The 20,237-nt window shown below is 40.0% G+C and overlaps 2 protein-coding genes across 4 annotated transcripts in view; one reads left to right on the plus strand and one right to left on the minus strand.

Annotated features, from left to right (window-relative positions):
• si:ch211-15d5.11 (nuclear receptor coactivator 7) overlaps positions 1 to 20,237 on the minus strand; it is a 342,600-nt gene that overhangs the window by 98,548 nt on the left and 223,815 nt on the right. The gene's annotated exons all lie outside the window — the stretch shown is intronic.
• Positions 18 to 18,305, plus strand: mtfr1l (mitochondrial fission regulator 1-like). Of its 2 annotated transcripts, none has more exons than XM_048557818.2 (7): positions 18 to 185; positions 1,166 to 1,270; positions 6,076 to 6,200; positions 9,900 to 10,120; positions 11,298 to 11,631; positions 14,119 to 14,271; positions 14,868 to 18,305. In XM_048557818.2, the coding sequence occupies exons 2-6, from the start codon at positions 1,166 to 1,168 to the stop codon at positions 14,231 to 14,233; spliced, it is 900 nt and encodes a 299-aa protein (XP_048413775.1). In that variant the 5' UTR covers positions 18 to 185; the 3' UTR covers positions 14,234 to 14,271; positions 14,868 to 18,305. The 2 variants fall into 2 exon arrangements, with proteins under 2 accessions (XP_048413775.1, XP_048413774.1); XM_048557817.2 differs by having other exon boundaries at positions 19 to 185; positions 14,119 to 14,275.

The following is a 20,237-nucleotide window of genomic DNA, read 5'->3' on the forward strand; positions in this document are numbered from 1 at the left end:
TTGCTGGCTGACCTCGCAGCCAATAGGCGATGAGTTTATTAAAAGGGCCATGGTAACGAGCTCTTGACCCGCATCACCGGGTCTTGATTCTGTGAAGGAGGTGGCGTAAGTTTTATCATTCTCGATGTGTCGGTGCAGTTAATGCTGGAAGGGCCAGCTGCCCCCTCCCTTTCTCTGAATATACGGTACGTTCTTAACTTTATGCGGAGCCTCTCTCTGCCGTGAGTAGTGGGCCTAAAATTTTTGCCCAAGCGTCATAAGCAATTGTTACTATCGTAGCTTTTATTTCTAGCGATGTTAAGTATTAAGTTAAGCTTATCCTTTTCGACTTAATTGTTAATATGGAAAAAATATTTTAAAACTTAATAAACGCACTTAAATCAGGCAATTATCGTTTAATAAATGCAGTAATATTCAGAATGTGTGCATTTTTTTTGTGACAGATGTGTGTATTAGAGCCACAGGAAAAGTTTGACCTTGTTATCGCTGGTTTGCAAATAACTCGAGCTGCTAATTGACCTTGGCTTTTTTTTAAATTCCCGATTTTTACTCCAGTTGGGCTGTTGTACCAGATTAGGCATCTCCATTGCTCTAGGCCTACAGCATTCCAAGTGGGGCAAACCAACAAATAATGACTATATAAATAGGATGGAATTCTGTTGATAGTAAGGGGCTTGTTACCAGAGCTCTGAGCCACTTCTGCCTAAATTACATTTAGTATTGACAATACCAGGCTACTCAATATTAAAACAAAACAAACCAATGAACGAATGAACTGTGGATGCTGCAAATCAAACCAAAACATCTGCTGGGGAAAGCTTAGCAGGCTGGCAGCATCTGTGGAGAGAAAGTAGAATTAATGTTTCTTCAGAACAGAATTAACCCTATGCTAGATATGGCTCTGCATTTGCAAACTGGCCCCCTGCCCCCCAATAATCATTGAATACCCTCTTGAATGCCTTGATTTAACCTACAACAACCATATTGTTTGCTATTTGATACATCAGATTAATTTATGACTCCATATTGAGTTTGAAGTGCTGTCTGCCTCTTTCCAAATGTGGCTGTCACTAATTTGGAATTAAAATTTCACTTTTGTGTAAAACTATATATTGTCTCTAGATATGGAAAATTCCACTGTTTTGTGGTAACTTTTACCTTGCAGATGATTCCAATATGGCAAAATAAACCTTATGGATCCTCTCGCAGTGTCGTCCGAATGATTGGATCAAATCTCCCTTTGAAACCATGTCCTCGAGTTTGTTTTCAGGTAATAGTACTGTTTAGATAGTAAATGTTTTGCTTTATGATATTGAAAAACATTAGTACTGAAGTATGGAGATAAGTTGTAGAGCTGTATGAACACAGCAGGCCAGGCAGCGTCAGAGGAGCAGGAAAGTTGATGTTTCAGGTTTTCTTCAGGGTCCAGCCCCAAAACATCAGCTCCTCTGCTGCTTGGCCTGCTGTGTTCATTGAGCTCTACACCTTGTTATCTCAGATTCTCCAGCATCGGCAACTCATGCTATCTCATCTCAGAACAGGAGCGTACTTTTGAATTGTTCAGTTAATTGGGCTTAAATACATAAACTGCCATATCAACTTCTACTTCATTTGGGAAGACACTTTAACTATGCCTTGAAATTACTGAAATCTTGCTCTTTGATTACTCCACTTCAACCATGTGACATGCTTGAATAACGCTTCTTATCACATTAGTTCACAGAAGCCTGTTTGGTACCCTTATGGAACTGCTTAGAAAACGTAAATGTCACCTACCTAGACCTTGGTATATTGCATGCCATGGGTTCTATTTTGTTATGGGGAGATGGTGACTGTTCTAGTGTTAATAGACTAGTTTCTAATATAGAGGGTCAAGTTAATTTGCAGTTGAGACATTGATTCAAATCTTACAATGTTCGCTTCTAGAATTTAAATTCCTGTCATAAATCTGGCATAAAAAGCAAGTCTCAAGTCGTGATAGTTTCACAATTGTTAAAACCATCTGGCTCGCTAATTTCCTTTTAGGAGCAAAATCTGGTCTGATCTAAGATGACAAAGTGTGGAGCTGGATAAACACAGCAGGCCAAGCAGCATCTCAGAAGCACAACGAAGATGCAGCTTGGCCTGCTGTGTTCATCCAGCTCCACACTTTGTTGTCTCGGATTCTCCAGCATCTGCAGTTCTCATTATCTCTGGTCTGATCTACCCCTGACTCCAGACCCACAGCAACGTTTTTGACTCTTAGTGTCCGAAATGGCCTAGCAAGCTACTCCTTTCAAGGGAAAGTAGGGTGGAGAACAAATGTTAACTTTTCTTGCGATGCTCAATTCCCATTAAAGAATTAAGGGGTGGCATGGGAGGGGTAATATTTAAAAGCTTTCCCTTTCATGTAGCTTAAATGGTCTTTGGAAGTTAGGGTGGCACAGTGGCTCAGTGGTTAGCACTGCAGCCTCACAGTGCCAGGGACCCGGGTTCGATTCCAGCCTTGGGTAACTGTCTGTGTGGAGTTTGCACGTTCTCCCCGTGTCTGCGTGTGTTTCCTCCAGATGCTCCTGTTTCCTCCCGCGGTCCGAAGATGTGCAGGCTAGGTGGATTGGCCATGCTAAATTGCCTGTAGTGTTCAGGAGTGTGTGGGTTATAGGGAGATGGGTCTGGGTGGGATACTTCAAGGGGCGGTGTGGACTTACTGGGCTGAAGAGCCTGTTTCCACACTGGAGGGAATCTAATCTAATCGAAGTTGAGTGCCTGTGACGACTAACGAAGGGGCTACAGCTCTGAAATGCGTTGCTTCCTAATAATGCGTATATTGACAAAATGTATTTCCTTCATCAACTGACTTATTTTTGTGGGGGAAATGTTGCCATCTAGTGAATCTCAGTCAAATTAGTTTTGAATAAATCTTGTGCTGGAAGTTATGAATAAACAACCTTGTTGTATAGCTGGTATTTACCCCAAACTACTTTAAATTTGAAGCTGCTGTGTATACAAAAGCATTTTTAAATGGTCAAAGATTAAATTTTGGGAGATGTAGAGTATTGTATATTTATCTTTGAAGGGTCCCATGCCATGTCTTTTTCCAGCCATCCGCAATGTAAAGCTTCTTGAATTGGGATGCTGATTGCAGCCGCATCTCCTAATAATTATATTGCCATTAACAGGAATCACCTATATGGTGTCTTCCTATTTGTTCCTCTGTAATCTTGTCTGATGAAGGAAAATTGCAAGTTAGTTGTGAATTGTGACTAGGTTGGGAGGAACCCTCTCAGCTCCACATTTGGGTGAATAGGCACCTAAAACATCATATGACTTGAATATAGAAAGGGCAACACATACTAATTTGCAGTGTTTTTGGCCTTTATGAAATTAGTAGATGGACCCTTCAACTATACTGGAACTTTAGGCAACTTTTCTTCCTGGGATAAAGACAGTGTGGGGGTCAATTTATTGGCCTTTGTTTTCTTGGGCTTTTCAAAAAAAAATCCTTAAAATTTCAATAAGTAGAATCAAATGAACTCCTTAACTTTGTACAGCAGCTTCTGCTTAGAAATTAATTGTCTTTATTTTCAAAGAAGTGTGTTTTTGTTAAAAGAATTGTGCAACTCTGATTCACTTGCTCATTTCTCTGTTTAATTACGTGCCAACAAATGTACCTCACTTCTCAGCTATGTTGTGAAAACAAACTTGGCGGTGACTTTTGATAAGAGGCTATAATTAATTTGGCAAGCTACAAGGATTAGTCAAATAAAACTGAAATAGAACTGCAGCTTGCAATGGAGAATGCAGATAACGTCCAAGCCTCATTGCTTTCCAATCTATGCCTAATTCCTCAAACATTGAATGAACGGAGTATATCCCTGCACAGACAGTCTACATTTCACACATGACTAATAGAGCTCAGATTGTGGGTTTTGCGGAAATTTGGTTTGGAGATACTTGTGTTTAATATACAATCGATTCATTACCAACAGCTATTTTATTAGCAAAATCCAGTTGATCTGACCATGAATACAAATGGTTTTTGATCCAAGTTAAATGTCTGGCTTCTTGCATTGTTTAATATTTCTTTGTGGAAAGTGTTAGGCTTTTTCCCAGGGTGGTGAGGTCAATTGCCAGGGGACACAGGTTATGTGCAAAGCAGGTGATTTTTCTCACTAACAGTAGTGAGTGCTTTGAAAGTGGTGTTGCCAGAGGAGTTGGTAGCAGACAGAATAGCAGCATTCAAGCAGCACTTGGACAAATACATGAAGAAGGGAATAGAGCAACATGGATCTTGTAAGCGAAGAAGTTAGAACAGAAGGGCAAAATGTGGCAGTGCATGTTTGGAGGGTGAAGGACTTGTTCCTATGCTATATTGTTCTTTATTCTTTAGCAATTCCTTTTGATATGAAATTGTGCTTCAGAAAGGACCCACCATTCTTAATCAATTAAGAGTGGTAATGTTGGAAGAATTTTTCAGTACAGAAAAGATTCATTGGCTCACTGAGTCTGTACTGTCCCAACTACACTAAATTTACACCACTGCAAGGTAGGAGAACTTGGCCCGTAGCCTGGAATGCTACAACCCTCATTGTTCATCCAAGTGCATTTTAAAGAGTAAGATTTCCCGCCTGGTACAATATATTCCAGATTCCCACCACCGTCTGGATATTTTTAAAAAAAAAGTTTCCTCCAAATCCCCTCAATTTTTGCCTTCTCCTTAGAATTGTGCCCCTGATGATTGATCCTTCAACTAAAGGGACAGCTACTTTCTGCCTACTTTGTCCATGCCCCTCAATCCTGTATTCCTCAATCAGGTATCCTTTCATCCTTGTATACTCTGAAGAAAACAAACCAGCCTTAACAAATCTTTCTTCATAGCTGGACTGGCAACATCCTAGTGAATCTCTTCTGCATCCCCTCCAGTACAATCGCATCCTTCCAATAGTGCAGTGACCAGGACTGTACAAAGGCCTCCAGCTGTGATTAAACAAAGTCTTTTACAGCTCCAGTATAATCTCCTTGTTCTTAATATTTGTGCCACAAATGGTAAAGGTAAGTGTCCTGTTTTGCTGCCTTAACCACCATAAATTTGTCCTGCCTCAAGCTCTGGACAAGCACCTCAGGATCGCTCAGTTTCCCTAAGCTTCCTAGTGTCTTGCCATTCATTGAGAACTTTTTTGTTGCTACTTATGAACTGCATCACCTCCAGATTTAACCTAAGACTTTCTTCCAGACTCTGAACCATTTGGCAAATCATTGTGAAATCTGCAAATCATTGTTTGTATCTGTTCTGAACAACAAGGGAGCCAGCATTGATTCCTGTGATTATGCCACTAGACATCAGCCTACAGTCATACTAATTGCCTTCACCTATTGCCTTTTGACTCCTACCACTAAGCCAATTCTAGATCCAACTTTCCAAGTTGCCCCAGGTCCCAAGTGCTTTTGCCTCCTTAATCAGTCTTCCAGGTGGGACCATGTCAAGGCTTTGCTGAAATCCAAGAAATCAACAATATTTCTCATGCTGCCCTTCTGACTTGAATAAACAGCATTTGATGCTGTAGATCCCTCCTAAAGTATGGGTGGTTTTATTAGAAAGAAATGTCATTTGAGGAAACTGGTAATCTTTCAAGAAGGAATATGGAAACTGATAAGAATGGATAAATGCTGTGTACATGAGCAGATTTTAAAAGTTGACCTTGCTGTATTGCCGTATTCTGGCTTAGCAATCCATGTAGATACACCAATGCCTTCAGGAGTATACATTCACATGTCAGAGCCTACTTCCTACCTAATTCTTGTGTGGCTGTAATTTGGAAAGAGAATGCAAAGTATCACGTATCTAATGAAATTCATAACTTTTGAATAGTTTTGACGATTGCTACAATATGAATACTGCAACTTTAGTCTTTGAACAACATTTTAAGCTGCTTAAACTTTAGAAATATGTGTTATGTGAAATCGTTATGGTGATCCAAAACATTACCTGTTAATGCAGGAAAGTCTTTACAAAGCATCAGAAATCAATTTACTGTAGGTCTGAACAATTTCATCAATCATCCATTAATGCAATCCTACATTTGTGATACCCCACAGCTTGTTCCAGGGCTCACTGCAGCTGAATCCCTAAATTCTATGCACAGAGATAGACCGGCTGTGCCAACGTTGGCAGACATTGCGTGGATAGCTGCAGATGAAGGAGAATCTTTCACCAGGATGAGGTATTCCCTAAATTGTGTGTTGACATGTAGTAATATTGGTCCCTCCGTCAGAATTGTACAATGGTACACTTAGTCTTCAGTTTTTTTTTCTGCCTCACCTTAGCTTGTGGAAAGAATATTGTTACCTTGATGGTGGGACTGACTTGCTCATCTGATCTTTGATACATGAGTCATTCAAATACGTTTTTAAGTTTGCATAATTGCTTTTTTCTGAATCCATCCCTAATCGTTTCTCTTGTATTTACATTTTTAAGTTTTTTTACCTCTGACTTCAGTCATCAAAACTACCAGTCCCAAAAAATACTTGTAGAATTTGCAAAAAGAAATGACTTATTCAGGTTTCTCTTGCATTCTAAATTCAAATAGATAAGCTGCAGGGGCAAGTTCATAAGATGTGTTGTATTGACAATTTGATAATCTGTTGCTCTGCTAAACAGTAATGGAGTTGTACAGCATGAAAACAAACACGTCGGTTCAACTCATCCTTGCAGACCTAAATTAATCTAGAACCATTTGACAGCTTTTGCTGTCCAAACCCTCCTTATTCATGTTTCTACTCAAATGTCTGTTGTGTTGTAATTATGCCTGCTTCCAACATTTTCTGTGGCAACTCATTCCATATGTACACCATCCTCTGAAAAAGCTGCCCCACAGCCTCCTCTTAAATCTTTTCCCTTTCACCTTAAACTCATTCTCTAGTTTTGGACATCTCTACCCTGGGAAAAAGACCTTGGATATTTACCCTATCCATGCCCCTCATGATTTTATGAACCTATATAAGGTCACCCTTCAGCATTTGATGCTGTGGGGGGAAAATAGCCCAGCCTATTCAGCCTCTCCCTATAGTTCAAAGCCTCCAACCCTGGCAACATTCCTTGTAAATCTTTTTACAATGTATTTCCTATTAGCAGGGAGATCAGAATTGCTTGCAGTATTCCAGAAGTGGCCTAACCAATGTCCTGTACAGTCGCAGCATGATCTCTCAACTCCTATACTCAGTATACTGACCAAGAAATTCAAGTGTACAAAAAGCCTGTGACTCCACTTTCCAGGAACTGTGAACCTGCACTCCAAGGTCTCCTTGTTTGGTAACACTCCTCAGGACCTTACCCTTAAGTGTAGAAATCCTACCCTGATTTGCTTTGCGAAAATTCAACACCACCTATTTATCTAAACTACATTTCATCTGCCATTCCTTGACCTATCTGTTCAAGGTCCTGTTGTACCCTGAGGTAGCTGCTTTCACTGTCCACTACGCCACCAATTTTGGTGTCATCTGCAAATGTACTAACAATCTTCCTTTATTCACATTCAGATCATTTATATAAATGACAAAAGGCAGCGGACACAGTGCTGATCCTTGCAGAACATCACTGGCCACGGACCTCCAGTCTGGAAAGCAACCTTCCGCCCCTACTTTCAAGCCAACTTTGTATACAGATGGCTAGCTCTCCCTCTATTCCATGTGATCTAATTTTGCTAACCAGTCAGCCATGTGGAACCTTTGACGAATGTCTTGCTGAAGTCCATATAGACCATGTCCACTGCTATGTCGCCTTCAATTTTCTTTGTCACCTTGTCAAAAAACCCAATCAAGTTAGTTTAGTGAGACGTGAATTCCTGTGCACAAAGCCATGTTGTCTATCCCTAATCACCCTTTGCCTTTCCAAATACTTGCAAATCCTCTCCTTCCAAATCCCTTCCAACAACAATCCCATCAAGCTCATTAGTCTGTGGTTCCCTGGCTTTTCCTTACCAAATTGGCCAACCACCAATCTTCTAGTAATTTGTCCATAGCTATCTGTGATGCACTTATCTCAGCAAGGAGTCTAGTGGTCAGTTTCCTAGCTTCCCACAGAGTTCTAGGTACACCTGATCTGGCCCCAGGGATTTTTCCACCTTGTGCATTTTAAGATATCCAGCACCAGCACCTCTGTAATATGGACACTTCTTAAGATATTACTATTTATTTCTAAGTTCTCCAGCTTCCACATCCTCTCCTCGCCAAACACGGACTCGAAATACCTGCTTAGAACCTTACCCATCTTCAGTTCTACGTGTAGGCACCCTTGCTGATCTTTAAGGGGCCATTTTCTCTCCCTGGTGAATCTTTTGCTCTTAATTTGTAGTGATCTTCAGATTCTCCTTTATACCCTATTTGCAAACACTATCTAATGTCCTGGCTTTTTTCCTGATTTTTTTTTTCCTCCTTTGGATGTACTGTCATTGCTTTTATACTCCTGAAGGGATTCACTCAATCCTAGCTATCTTTACCTGACGTGTGCTACTTTATTTTGCTTGAGCAGATCCTAAATTTCTCCAGTCTTCCAGCATTCCCTACACTGACCAGCTTTGCTCTTCACATGAGCAGGAACATACTGCTCTGAGATCGTTATCTCACTTTTAAAGGCCTCCCACTTTGAAACTGACACTCTACCTACAAATAGCCTCTCCCAATCAACTTCTGAAACTCTTCCCTGCTACCATCAAAATTGGACTTACTCCAATTTCAGTCTCCACTTTGACTTTTATGAGAGATCTATCATTTTCCATAACTAATAGAATTATGATCACTCGCCTGAAGGTGCTCCCCCACTGACCCCTCAGTCACTTGTCCTGCCTTACTTTCCAAGAGAATGTCAAGTTTTGCTCCTTCTCTGGTAGGTGCATCCACATGCAGAATACGAAAATTTCTTGTACAAACTTAACAAATTCCTCTCCATCCAAGCCGTTATTACTCTGGCAGCGTCGTTCTTTATTTGGAAAGTTAACATCCCTGACCATTACAACCCTATTCTTAAAGATGAGATCTTACAAATTTGCTTCTCCATTTCTGCTGACTATTCCAATTCCAATAAGGTGATCATCCCTTTCTTGTTTCTCAGTTCCACCCAAATATCTTGACTTGATGTACTCTCACGAATGTCCTCAAGTAGTGCCATAATGTTATCCCTTCTCAAAAACACCAATCCACCTTCTTCTGTCTTGCGACTGTGTGCCCCTTCTCTCCTCTCTCCCCCCCCCCCCCCCCCCCCGCCCCATTTTATTTGCTGTAAACTTCTGGCTAGCTTTTGTTCTGTAGTTTCCCTATTTTCTTTCTTAGTTAAGACTTTTTAATTCCATCCCAAGCTTACTAGATTTGAAAGATCGTAAAATGCAAAGCAAAGCTTCCCAAAAGTGCTCTCGCGCTCTGTCTCTGTCTCTCTCGCGTGCGCACTCGCTCGCAACATTTAGGCTCTAATGAATTCGCTTTGTGATCTTTTCATAATCTGATTTCTAACCAAATATTATTCTTCTGGCAATTACGGTAACTATCTACTGAAGTGACTTATTCCCTGACCTCTTTGTTTCTGGTAGAGAAATTGTATTGCGACTCTGACCCTGTCAGATTTCCCCTCAACCTGCTTAAATGCTCCCAGTCCCTGAGTTTCTGTAGCGAAAACCAATCCTTGGTTATCCTAAACCGATAACTGTCTAATAGCCCTTGATGGTTACATGCCAAGTTGGAAATCCATTGTAAGACAAACCATCTTCTAATAATTCCAGAGGTTCTTGTCTGGCATGCAAGATCAGGTCATGGTTTCTGAAGGATCGACAGATATAGTTACGTTTTAAACCTTCCATCAAAGTAACCAATGCTTAAATGTTTCTAGTTGAAAGTAAGTATGTTTCCTTACAACGTTTGTTCTTATTTCATAGAGCCGATGCCAGACCTTACAGGGAAGAATGGCACCCTACCCCACTCCTTATAATGCACAGAAATTCATCAGTCCCTAACTTTCGAAGGGAGGGGAGAAAACATGAAAGCCTGAAGAAACCAGGTTTAGCTGCTCTGAACCATACAGTTGCTCTGCAAGATGAGCTTAGTCGTTTGCGAGAACAGATTGCAAAAATAGTCGCTGTGCCAGAGACAAAAACAGGTACTAGTGAGTTTTGAAAATATTACTATTTCACCTAATAAGTTTGTTGGAAAAAGCTGCTTAAATGAATTTAAAAAGACCTTGGGTAATATTGATTATCCTCTTGATTTTCTAACTAAGAACGTGGCACTTCTCATTCTGCCTTGGCACGAGCAAATGAAAACCGATTTAATGTGGTACATGGGTATCTTTTTTCCACTTTTCCCATTCTCCCCACTGTTTAACCATGACCTGACTGGAGTATCACATTGCTGACACTGCCCTCGCAATTGCATAGTGAAGTAATACTTTTTTAAACTGTACCGTTATCAAGGTTAACAACAAATCTAAGCAAATATAAAGATAAATTAGTGTGGTGACCTTAATTGTTTGCTTAGGTAGATGTTGAGGCACTTGGCAAAATAAAGTTTGGGGAAAGAGTTCTGAAGTTAGAGATGGCTGGAAGTTCTGATGCCATTGTTGGATGCAAAAGGGATTAATTGCTAAGGAAAACAGATGGAAGGATAGTTGTAGGATTTATGGGATGTTTTGGAAATTAAAACAAAGGGCTTTTGAATTATTGACTACCATTTAGTGGGATCCAATGGCAACTAACCAATTCTAACTAGGTGCCAATTCAAGGTGGGCAGTGGGTCTGAAATAATTTTATGGGGGTGGGGTTGAAGATAAAACCTTTGATCAGCTATTTCACTAATAAGCATGCCTGTCTTCTTGCAGCCTATTGCCTGCATTCACTGTGATCTCCACTTTAATTGGCTGACCACAGCTGTTTACAGCATTGTCTACAGGTGTTGTACGTACAGAGGTCTTGAGAGCAGCTGTTGGCCAGTCAGCCATTTTGAGCCTGTCCAGCCATTTAGTGTGACTCATACCTGATGATTTTGTGGCTCCTTTTCTCTCTTTGTACCCCCCCTGCCCTATCTCACCACCCCAATCACATTTGATTCCCCAGTCCAACAAAAATCTATCTTGATTCAGCCTTCAATAAATTCAATGACCTGACCCCCTACTATTTGGGAAGAGAATTCTGCCGACTAACGATGCTTTGTCAGAAAATATTTATTTTGTATGTCTATTTTAAAAGGGCATATTGTTAGTATCTTGAATGCAGTCACTTGTCAGCTATGTAACTTGCATTGAATAAAAGGAGAATCTCTTGTTTCATTTTGTCTTTCAGTGTCTGCCCCTAATACACCAGAACTTTGCTCTCCTGACACGTCAAGTATTGCCTGCTCTTTACCAGATTTTGAATCTGCGTACCCACCTTTAGCATCCTTTACTCTAAATGATGATATCCCTGAGACTGATGAACCTGAATCTTTAAGTCTCGCATCCTTTTCTATTGCTGCTTCATCAAACTTTGACTTTGACTTTGAAAGTAAGGGACAGGATTTAACAATGAACAATGATGCTGATGATGAGACCTCCTGCCTTTCAAAATCCACCAGCTTTGCAGATATGATGGATATTCTGAAAGATATGAATAGGGTCAAATTAAATTCGCTACAGGGGTGAGTTGGAAATGTCACTTTTTAATATTACAAATATTAATTGCTGAATAGCTTTAAACTGGGGCAGCAGGCTGTAATGTCACAATATCTGGAGATTAATGTTGCAGGCTGATTAGGCCAACCCAGCAGCAAATTCTCAAAGTTTTTTAGTGAAAGACACCAGACAGTGTAAGCTCTGCATGCCAGTAGTGTCTGGTTTGAATTCATAGTCTGTGTGGACTTAACTGATCTTGGTAAGTCATGTATGTCCTTGATGTCCATGAACTATGAGGAAGAAATTATAGGGCGAGAGAGAGCTTTAAGGAGGGGAATCCATCTGAACTGACTTTGAAAGGAGTATTGTTTGTCATCCAAATGAAGTTACAAATGCTATAACCTAAGATGGAGTACTTATGCTAAGTACCATGAATGACCTAATACCCAAGATTTCACTTTTTTTTTGGCCTGTGTTGCAGGCCAGTGCACTATCTTCCAAATCTGGATTATATTCAGTGAAGTTGTTTATCATATCAAATCGTCACACATTTGAAATGAGCATGAAAGTGACATGCTATAAGGTTTCCTTTTGTGTAATCAAAGGATTTTTCCATGCCCCTCCCCACTCTATCCTGTTACCTGCCCATCCCACAAGTTAAACCTTTATAATGGCAGAATTCTAGCCAATAACAAGGATACAAATAGGTTTTTATAATAACCCACAGTGCTAAAGAGTTTGCTGAATTAAAAAATTTGCCCCCAGTCACAACAGCATATGATTCATGTGTTGCTTGTTGAAGTTTAACCAAAAAAGACAGTTTGGTAAATGCATGCTAGGTCTGAGGAACTTCCAATACCATCACAGCCATCCTTGTGTTTTTAATTTAAACTTGGATTAATGAGGCTTAAGCTTTGTCCTCTTAAAATGTGTGTGACAGTTGGGTCTAATGGCATCCACATCTGCATATATTGGGTTGAAAGACCATTCAACTCATTTTAACAGTGCTGTTGCTTTGAAAGACCTGTTCATTAGGCCCTTTGCCTGGCAATCATTTCCTCTTCAAGTGTTTATTCTGGCTTGTTTTGAAATGACTGCATTTTTGTGGCATTTGACACTACTATCTGAAATCCTTCATTTTCTGGACTCTGCTGTGTCTTTCTTTTAAAATCCATTCGTCAAGGGCTGTTCTAACATAGCACTGCGTTTGAGAATGGGAAACACTTGGAATTGTTAAATGAAACATGTTTTCTTATTTTTGAAAGATGAACTTCAGTGAGATTGTCAACTGAGTGGTTAAATCACTTTTCTAGTAACTGTGACTGACAAGTAATTGAGTAGATAGCAAAGTTAAAGGCAGCACACCCATGCTAATGCCACTAACTGATTTTGATTTTTTTTAAAATCAGCATTGCAGTTTGCTGGTGTGCGCTGGATAAAGCGTTTTATGGTATTAGCACATCAGCTACTATCACTCTTTCAGGCAACATGTTCTCTGGTTCCAAGGGACATTATTTGCACCTTCAACCCTGTTCCTTCTACAGACGATGTTTCGAGCTTCTCTAGCCTATCCTGCATCAGTACCTAAACAGCTATTTGAGACTCCTTTCAAGTCAGTATCTCCTGGCAGTGCACTGGAATAGGACGTATGTACCGTAGAATCAAAATTCACTGTTCACTCAGCCTGTAGGCACATGTGCCATGCTACTGACAGTTGTACACCCCAAGCAGCACTCATACCACAGTTGTTATTCTGTTTGTGTGTCACCCTGCTTGTTACTTTTCTCCCACTCGCCGACTTAATTTCTTGATCATGGGGAGTGGTCAACAGTGATGGAGGGAGGCAGTGAGGGGTCAGGAGTGGTTCTATGCGAATATACTGATCATATTAAATTAATTTAAAACAGTTGAAAATAAACCCTTTTTATCAGTCCCGTTCTTTATGCAGTCACTTATCTGTGACATTGCTAGCAGTGACATTATAAGTACGGAGTATGATTGTACAGCTGCACTGACAACTATTTTAAGGTTAGAGTCTGCATTATATGTATTTATCATTGACTTTACCCTCACGTTCTACATGAAATGGAATACCTCCACTAAATGGAATGTTACTTGGTAAATGTTTTAGTTCCAGAAGAGGGGCATTGTTTATATTGGTGTGTAAAGTATCTTTACACTTGCTTTCTACCACTGGCGTTTGCTAGAACATGGCAAATCATGCTTCGCCAGCTCAGTTTCGAATGGGTTAGTCTAAATTTAGACCTTGCAGTAGACTTTTAACTGCAAACATCTTAATGCCATCATAATAAATGTCTTAATATTGCAAGTATCCAAATTGATTAACAAACTGAGACTGGCATGTGTCCAGCAGCACCAGCAGTTAGTCTTTTGCAGTTTGTCACAAATATCTCACTAACTTCAATGTATACTAGACCACTTATTACTTCAGAAGAGAGCCAAAATTTGATACCTAGGGCAAGACTTAATTACTGAAACTATTGTCACTGCAGGTCCAGGAGAGGCTCTCAGCTTTTGAGAGAAAATGATCCATCAGTGCTTATATCGGAAGCATTGAAACGCAAGTTCACCGTTCAAGACAGTTCTGTTTTTCAGAAGGAAGACTGATCACATAAGATCTTCAAACATCAAGTAGTAATCCCTCTGTAGGTATGTCTGTCGCTTTAACTGTGCACTTGAGATTTTAGACCACTATTTTAGTGTAGGTTATGTTGTTAGAACAAATATTTAAGTATAATTTCTGAAATTGAGCTGTATTTATGTATCATGCATTAAAATTGATCTTCTATTCTCATTTTTTACCCAGTTTTCTTCTTCCTGCATCTTCAACTATCTCAAAGCAGCTGTATTAGGTGAAAATTATTAAGTAGTGGGGGAAGAGTGGAATATGGTGGTGAAGAGAGCCCTGTAGAGACTGTTCAATCAATCTGTTCAGACATGTTAGGACATATCTCCTGGAGCAAGTGGGACTTGAACCCAGGCCTCCTAGCCGAGAAGGGAGAGCTTGGTAAAATGAGCTCAAAAGGGGTTGAATTTGATTTTAAGTTATGAAGTCCCAATTTTTGTGTATCAATTGATGGGGACAACTAATAACACTATTTCAAATTGAAATAAGTAGCTTGAAATAAGGCTTTATTTTCCATTTGGTGTTTTATAAAGTTTGACAGGCTGACATTAGTTGGCACTAATTTCACTTTATTAAATTAAAAAAAAACTTCTCTTATTTTGTCTTTTTCACTAGATTTAAAACCAGGATGGGAAACTGAGTCACCTAGAATGGACTGCTTTACTCTCAGCCAGTTCAGTACACTATGGATCCTGCTACTTGAAGCAAGAATGATGTATTAACCAGGAAAGCACATACTGTATATGCTCAAAATTGCAGGTTGTGGATACAAAACTAAATGAGGCAAGCTTGTATTTGTGCCTTGAGTATAGAGATTTATTGTGGATTAAAGCCTTCCTTATCTCTGCTTGTATGTTTTCCTTTTGTTGGAAGGAATGAGTTTTTGTTTGTGTTGGTGTTAAATACAGCGATGAACTGGGGATTTAATTTGATTAACAAATAATTTAGTGTTGAATTTTTTTAAGCTGTTTGTTTGGATTCTCTCCACTGATGTGTCCTGAAAGAGGCTACGCATTCAGTGGTGAAGGGTTCAGTTGTTCCTTCCTAATTAGAAACGATGGTGAAGTGTTTTTTCATAAAAAAAACTGCATGCATTCAAAAGGGCAAAACAGATTGTGATCCTTTTTTACTACTTTGTCTCAATTCCTCAAACTGTAAACACCTCCTTTACAGAAAAATTGCATAAATTGTTTCTCAGTCGTGTGATTGGAATGCAGCCATACCAATTTAGGCTGAGTGCCAGAAATGTTTGATATAGTTCCCTCTTTTAATCAAGTAGTTGTATTTTCTTTGTTAGTTGCTCCTTCCCACTCCCCAATGCTATTCACAGAAGAAACATCAAGATCCAGTCAGTTCAGAAATTTTAACAAGCTCCTTAATTAAAGGTTAATCATCACACTCGTAAGTTACACAAGGAACAGTCACTCGGCAATTTGAGAACTTCAATTACGGAGAGACCATATGTTATTGTTGCTTTGTGAGCCAATTCCAAGTTTAATCTTTATTGAAGGAGATTTTATGGACCTAAAAAATTCCTGAGCTGCTTGCTGCTACTGTATTTCTACTGTAGCTGGCCTGAAAACCTGATTCAATTTGTTTCCAGTTTTTGTGATATTTGTTTGTAAATAGATGCCTGTATAAGAATGAAGAGACAGTTGAAGATCCAAGTGGCAATGCAATAGTTAGAATTTTTGTTTAGTTTATGCAAGGTCACATGTTTTTGCATTGTCAGTTAGCAGCTTGATAATTTGTTTTGAAATAAAGGGTTGTTGGGTGGTCACTCATTATCGCAATTGCATAGTATATTTACAAAATCATTTAAAACATCAGCTGCAGTTTAAAGTTGTACATTGTTTGGGGGGTGTGGAGGTCATTTAGTGCCTGTATTTATTCTTGAATTAGAAATCAAAAGCAGTGTTACAGAAGACTGGGCAAAGTGCCTTTTCATTCTGGGTGCTCTTGTTGGATTGTGACCCACAGCAGTCTAAAGATAGATAAGCTATTCATCTTAAAATGTCATTTTAATTTTAATATCTTTCACTTGCATATACGCACATATCTGGATTTGAGGTATCAGCATTTCTTTTGAAATTGATCCTGGAGCATATTACTGAGTCATTGGAATCACAATGAAAGCTCTGACTTGAAATTCCACAGCCACTCTCCTTTTAAAAAGCTAATTGACATTGTTAGTATTATTCTCTCATAAGGAAATGTTCAACAGTGAAGCTCTCTAACGCATCTTTAAACTGTCTCCTGTTCCTGCTGTGGTCTAGCCTTCTGTTCTGTTTGACTGAGGGAATTTTGCCTCTTAGTAGCACAAAGAGGCAAATGGCAGGGCAATCTTGCTCAGGCCTAGGGAAGAACACATTTAATTGTCTCTTTGCACTGTTAAGTGTTAATGTTACATTTCTAAATTGGTATGTTTAGAGTTAGGATCCTACTTGGCCCATTGTGCTTCTCATTAATCCAGACTTAACCATGCTTTGTTATTCATGGCTTTGTATTTGTCTTTAATTGATGCATACAATCACTTTGTTCTTTCCTCTTTTTGAAGAACAACTTCACTGACCAACTATTCCATCGGATGATTCTGTAATTTGTTCATTGAAAAATGTTGAAAATGTGCATTGTGAAATCCGTTGTTGCAGTACTATGGGAGTGAACCTTGGAACTATAGAAATTGATGTTTGTTCCAGGCAGCCACAGTGCTTGCCCTTTTGAATTCTGAGACCCAAATACAAATAACAGATGAAGGTTCTGATTTTCCTGGTGGCTCCAAGTCCAATGTGAAATGAGTCCCATCAGATAGGTCTTTGTAAAATAACTGGCATAGTTTGGCAAGAAGTGGTCTGGAGTGGCAACAGGATGAGCCTTGCAGAGTATTTCAGCATTGCTTGAATACAGTTCACACTCCAACAAAAGTTGGAAAAGCGTCCCTTCGGCATTGCCGTTGTTACCCTCCATGCGCAAGAAAAAAGAAATCTATGTAATTTGTTTTATCCTAATGCTTTATTTAAAAATATTACACTGTTAGGTTTTTATGCTGCAAATTCTGCTTCAACACAACTTGTGCACTCACTTGTATTCCTATTCAGATTTCACTGAAATGGTACAACTTAACCCTCTTAGTGAAACTTGTAATTCGAAGACCTCAAATGGGTGATCTGAGGATTGTGATGTCATAAACTGGTTCTTTATCAGTGTAGTCATGGTATTATTGCACACACAAGCTAAACTCCTACCCACCTCCACCCTTTCGTCCAAACAAATTCTCCCATCTCAATCTTTGCGTAAAATTTAAAGTCTATTTAATTTTATAAGAACAGTATTCCAAATTTCAGCAAAATCCAAGGAAAGTACTGCAGAAACTCGAGATCTTAAATAAATGCAGGAAGTGAAAGAGAAACTCAGCAGTCTGCCAATATCTGCGGAGTGAGAAACGAAGTTAATTTCTCGAATCCAATATGACTTGTGTGGGAAGAGTTCTGTGTAAGCTATAATTGGATGCAAAACATTAACTTTGTTCCTTGCTCCATGGCTACCGCCAAACTTAAAGTGCTGGAGAAATCCATTCTGTTCTAAATTTTGGAGCTTATTTTTGCATTCATGTTTTAGCTAAGGACCAAGATATCTACCTAACAATCCATCACAGTAAATACTTTTTGACTTGTCTTGAGAGTAAGTAGCCTTTTATGAGGCTGAGTACATCAATCACTTGCCATAGAAATGTTGGTGCAACCTCGAACCTATCCTGCATGCCTCTCATACTTTAGACCTCCCTTTGAAAAGGATGATCACTGGGAGATATCAAATTCTGAATAATAAGCTTTTTAACTTTTTAAAATGTTGTCCTGGAGACTATTATTCAGTGAAATGAAATTTTAAAGCAATAACGTATCAGATTGTGCATGCATGATTAGTTCATTATTTATTACATTGATGTAAGAGATCTATTAACAATTTTCATCTTGCATATGAAAAGATTTTTTAAAAGTTTAACTTGTGTTCATTTCTGATAATCCTGGCAACACCAATAAAATATGCAGAATATCTGAGCCTTCTGTAGACTCTGAATACTGTGATTTAAGTCTTTAGCAATCTCATCTTTTTTATCTTCAATTCTTTTGGCCGCTGGCTGAGGACACTAACTTTCAAGTTCCAAGATGTGTAACTTCTCAGAGGCAAGGGGAATGGTTCTGAGTGACATACCCTGAATGACCCAGCAAGATTATTGAATGAGTAATAGGTGTATACACTTCGTGAAGTGAGTTAACTGAACACTGCTGAGGTGTTCGTGGCACAGCTGCAGTTGGTTATTGCACACAATAGCCTAGAAAGAGACAATTCAGTTCAACTGGTCCAAGCCAGTGTTTTTGCTCCCCAGGAGCGCCTCTTTTTTTAAAACCCCTGAGCAGCAGATCCTTCCGTTTGTGCTTATCTGTTCGCCTCCTGTAATGGGTTGAAAAGGTAGCTCCTCTCTTGTAACAAAGCAATTCCTTCAAATTGTTAGACCAACAATCTGCATCAGACCTGATCAGTCTGCAGTGTAGGAAGAAGCGGTAAGAATCCATGACTGATCCAAACTAGCGTCCCCATAACGCAATCTCTATGGTACACAGAAATTTGACTCTGTTTTTGTAGACAGATTGCCTGAAGAGCCTTCCCTTTAAGAACGTGAATGATTGCCAGGCACTGACAACAAGAGACGAAAGGGTTGTCTGGTTAACAATCCTGGTGTGCACACATGTATATATGATTAAAATCTCAATCCTATTCCACTGCCTATGGATTTCTGCACAGCTCCTTGACATTTTTTTTCTGACTATTACTGTGACCATTGGAAGTCAGTAGTGCCACAATTCACTTAGAGCCTGAGTTATTGCATCTGGACTTGGAATTTTTTTTAGCATGTGTGTGTAGCCTGGTGCTGGGTGTGGTGATGCTTGAGGTTTCTATCACGTCACCAGGAATCTTTCCTGCTTTTATGGCCTGAAAGAATAGGAAGGATTATCAACCTTATTTTATGAATACATCTTCCTCAACAATCAAATTCTGCAGGTTCTCTGGTTCAGGTGGGGACAGTACCCACTGACCAGCTGCTTTTAAGTGTAGTATGTGCCATTGTATACATACACCAAATAAATAATTTAAAAATGCCAGTAATAACAAAGGATCTCTCTGTTCCATTTTATATCCTCTGCCATAAAATGTGTTCTGATCACATCAAGCTAGTTTTGAGATATTAAGGTGGTATACGGTTTGACATCTCAACCTACCTAATTTTCTCCTAGGATAACAGTGTGAAGCTGGATGAACACAGGCCAAGCAGCATCTCAGGAGCACAAAAGCTGATGTTTCGGGCCTAGAGCCTTCATCAGAGAGGGGGATGGGGAGAGGGTCCTGAAATAAATAGGAGGAGGCATACCGAAGATGGATAGAGGAGAAGATAGGTGGGGAGGGAATAGGTCAGTCCGGGGAGGATGGACAGGTCAAGGAGGCGGGATGAGGTGAGTAGGTGGGAAATGGAGGTGCGGCTTGAGGTGGGGGCGGGGGGGGAATAGGTGAGAAGAACGGGTTAGGGAGGTGGGGACGAGCTGGGCTGGTTTTCGGATGCAGTGGGGGAGGGGGAGATTTTGAAGCTTGTGAAGTCCACATTGATACCATTGGGCTGCAGGGTTCCCAAGCGGAATATGAGTTGCTGTTCCTGCATCCTTCGGGTGGCGTCATTGTGACGCTGCAGGATGCCCATGATGGACATGCCGTCTGAGGAATGGGAGGGGGAGTTAAAATGGTTTGCAACTGGGAGGTGCAGTCGTTTTATTGCAAACCGAGCGGAGGTGTTCTGCAAAGTGGTCCCCAAGCCTCTGCTTAGTTTCCCCAATGTAGAGGACCCCCCCCCCCCCCACCACTGCATCCCAAAACCAGCCCACCTCGTCCCTGCCTCCCTAACCTGTTCTTCCTCTTGCCTATCTCTCCCCCCCC

This window comes from Stegostoma tigrinum, chromosome 24, assembly GCF_030684315.1.
Source record: "Stegostoma tigrinum isolate sSteTig4 chromosome 24, sSteTig4.hap1, whole genome shotgun sequence".
Classification (NCBI taxonomy): Eukaryota; Metazoa; Chordata; class Chondrichthyes; order Orectolobiformes; family Stegostomatidae; genus Stegostoma; species Stegostoma tigrinum.

What these genes read in the sequence shown, in the direction of transcription:
- mtfr1l (XM_048557818.2), top strand. Translation starts at nt 1,166, where the DNA reads ATGATTCCAATATGGCAAAATAAACCTTATGGATCCTCTCGCAGTGTC. An exon ending in GTCCTCGAGTTTGTTTTCAG is followed by an intron (nt 1,271 to 6,075) that starts GTAATAGTACTG and finishes GATACCCCACAG; the next exon opens with CTTGTTCCAGGGCTCACTGC. An exon ending in TGTGCCAGAGACAAAAACAG is followed by an intron (nt 10,121 to 11,297) that starts GTACTAGTGAGT and finishes TTTGTCTTTCAG; the next exon opens with TGTCTGCCCCTAATACACCA.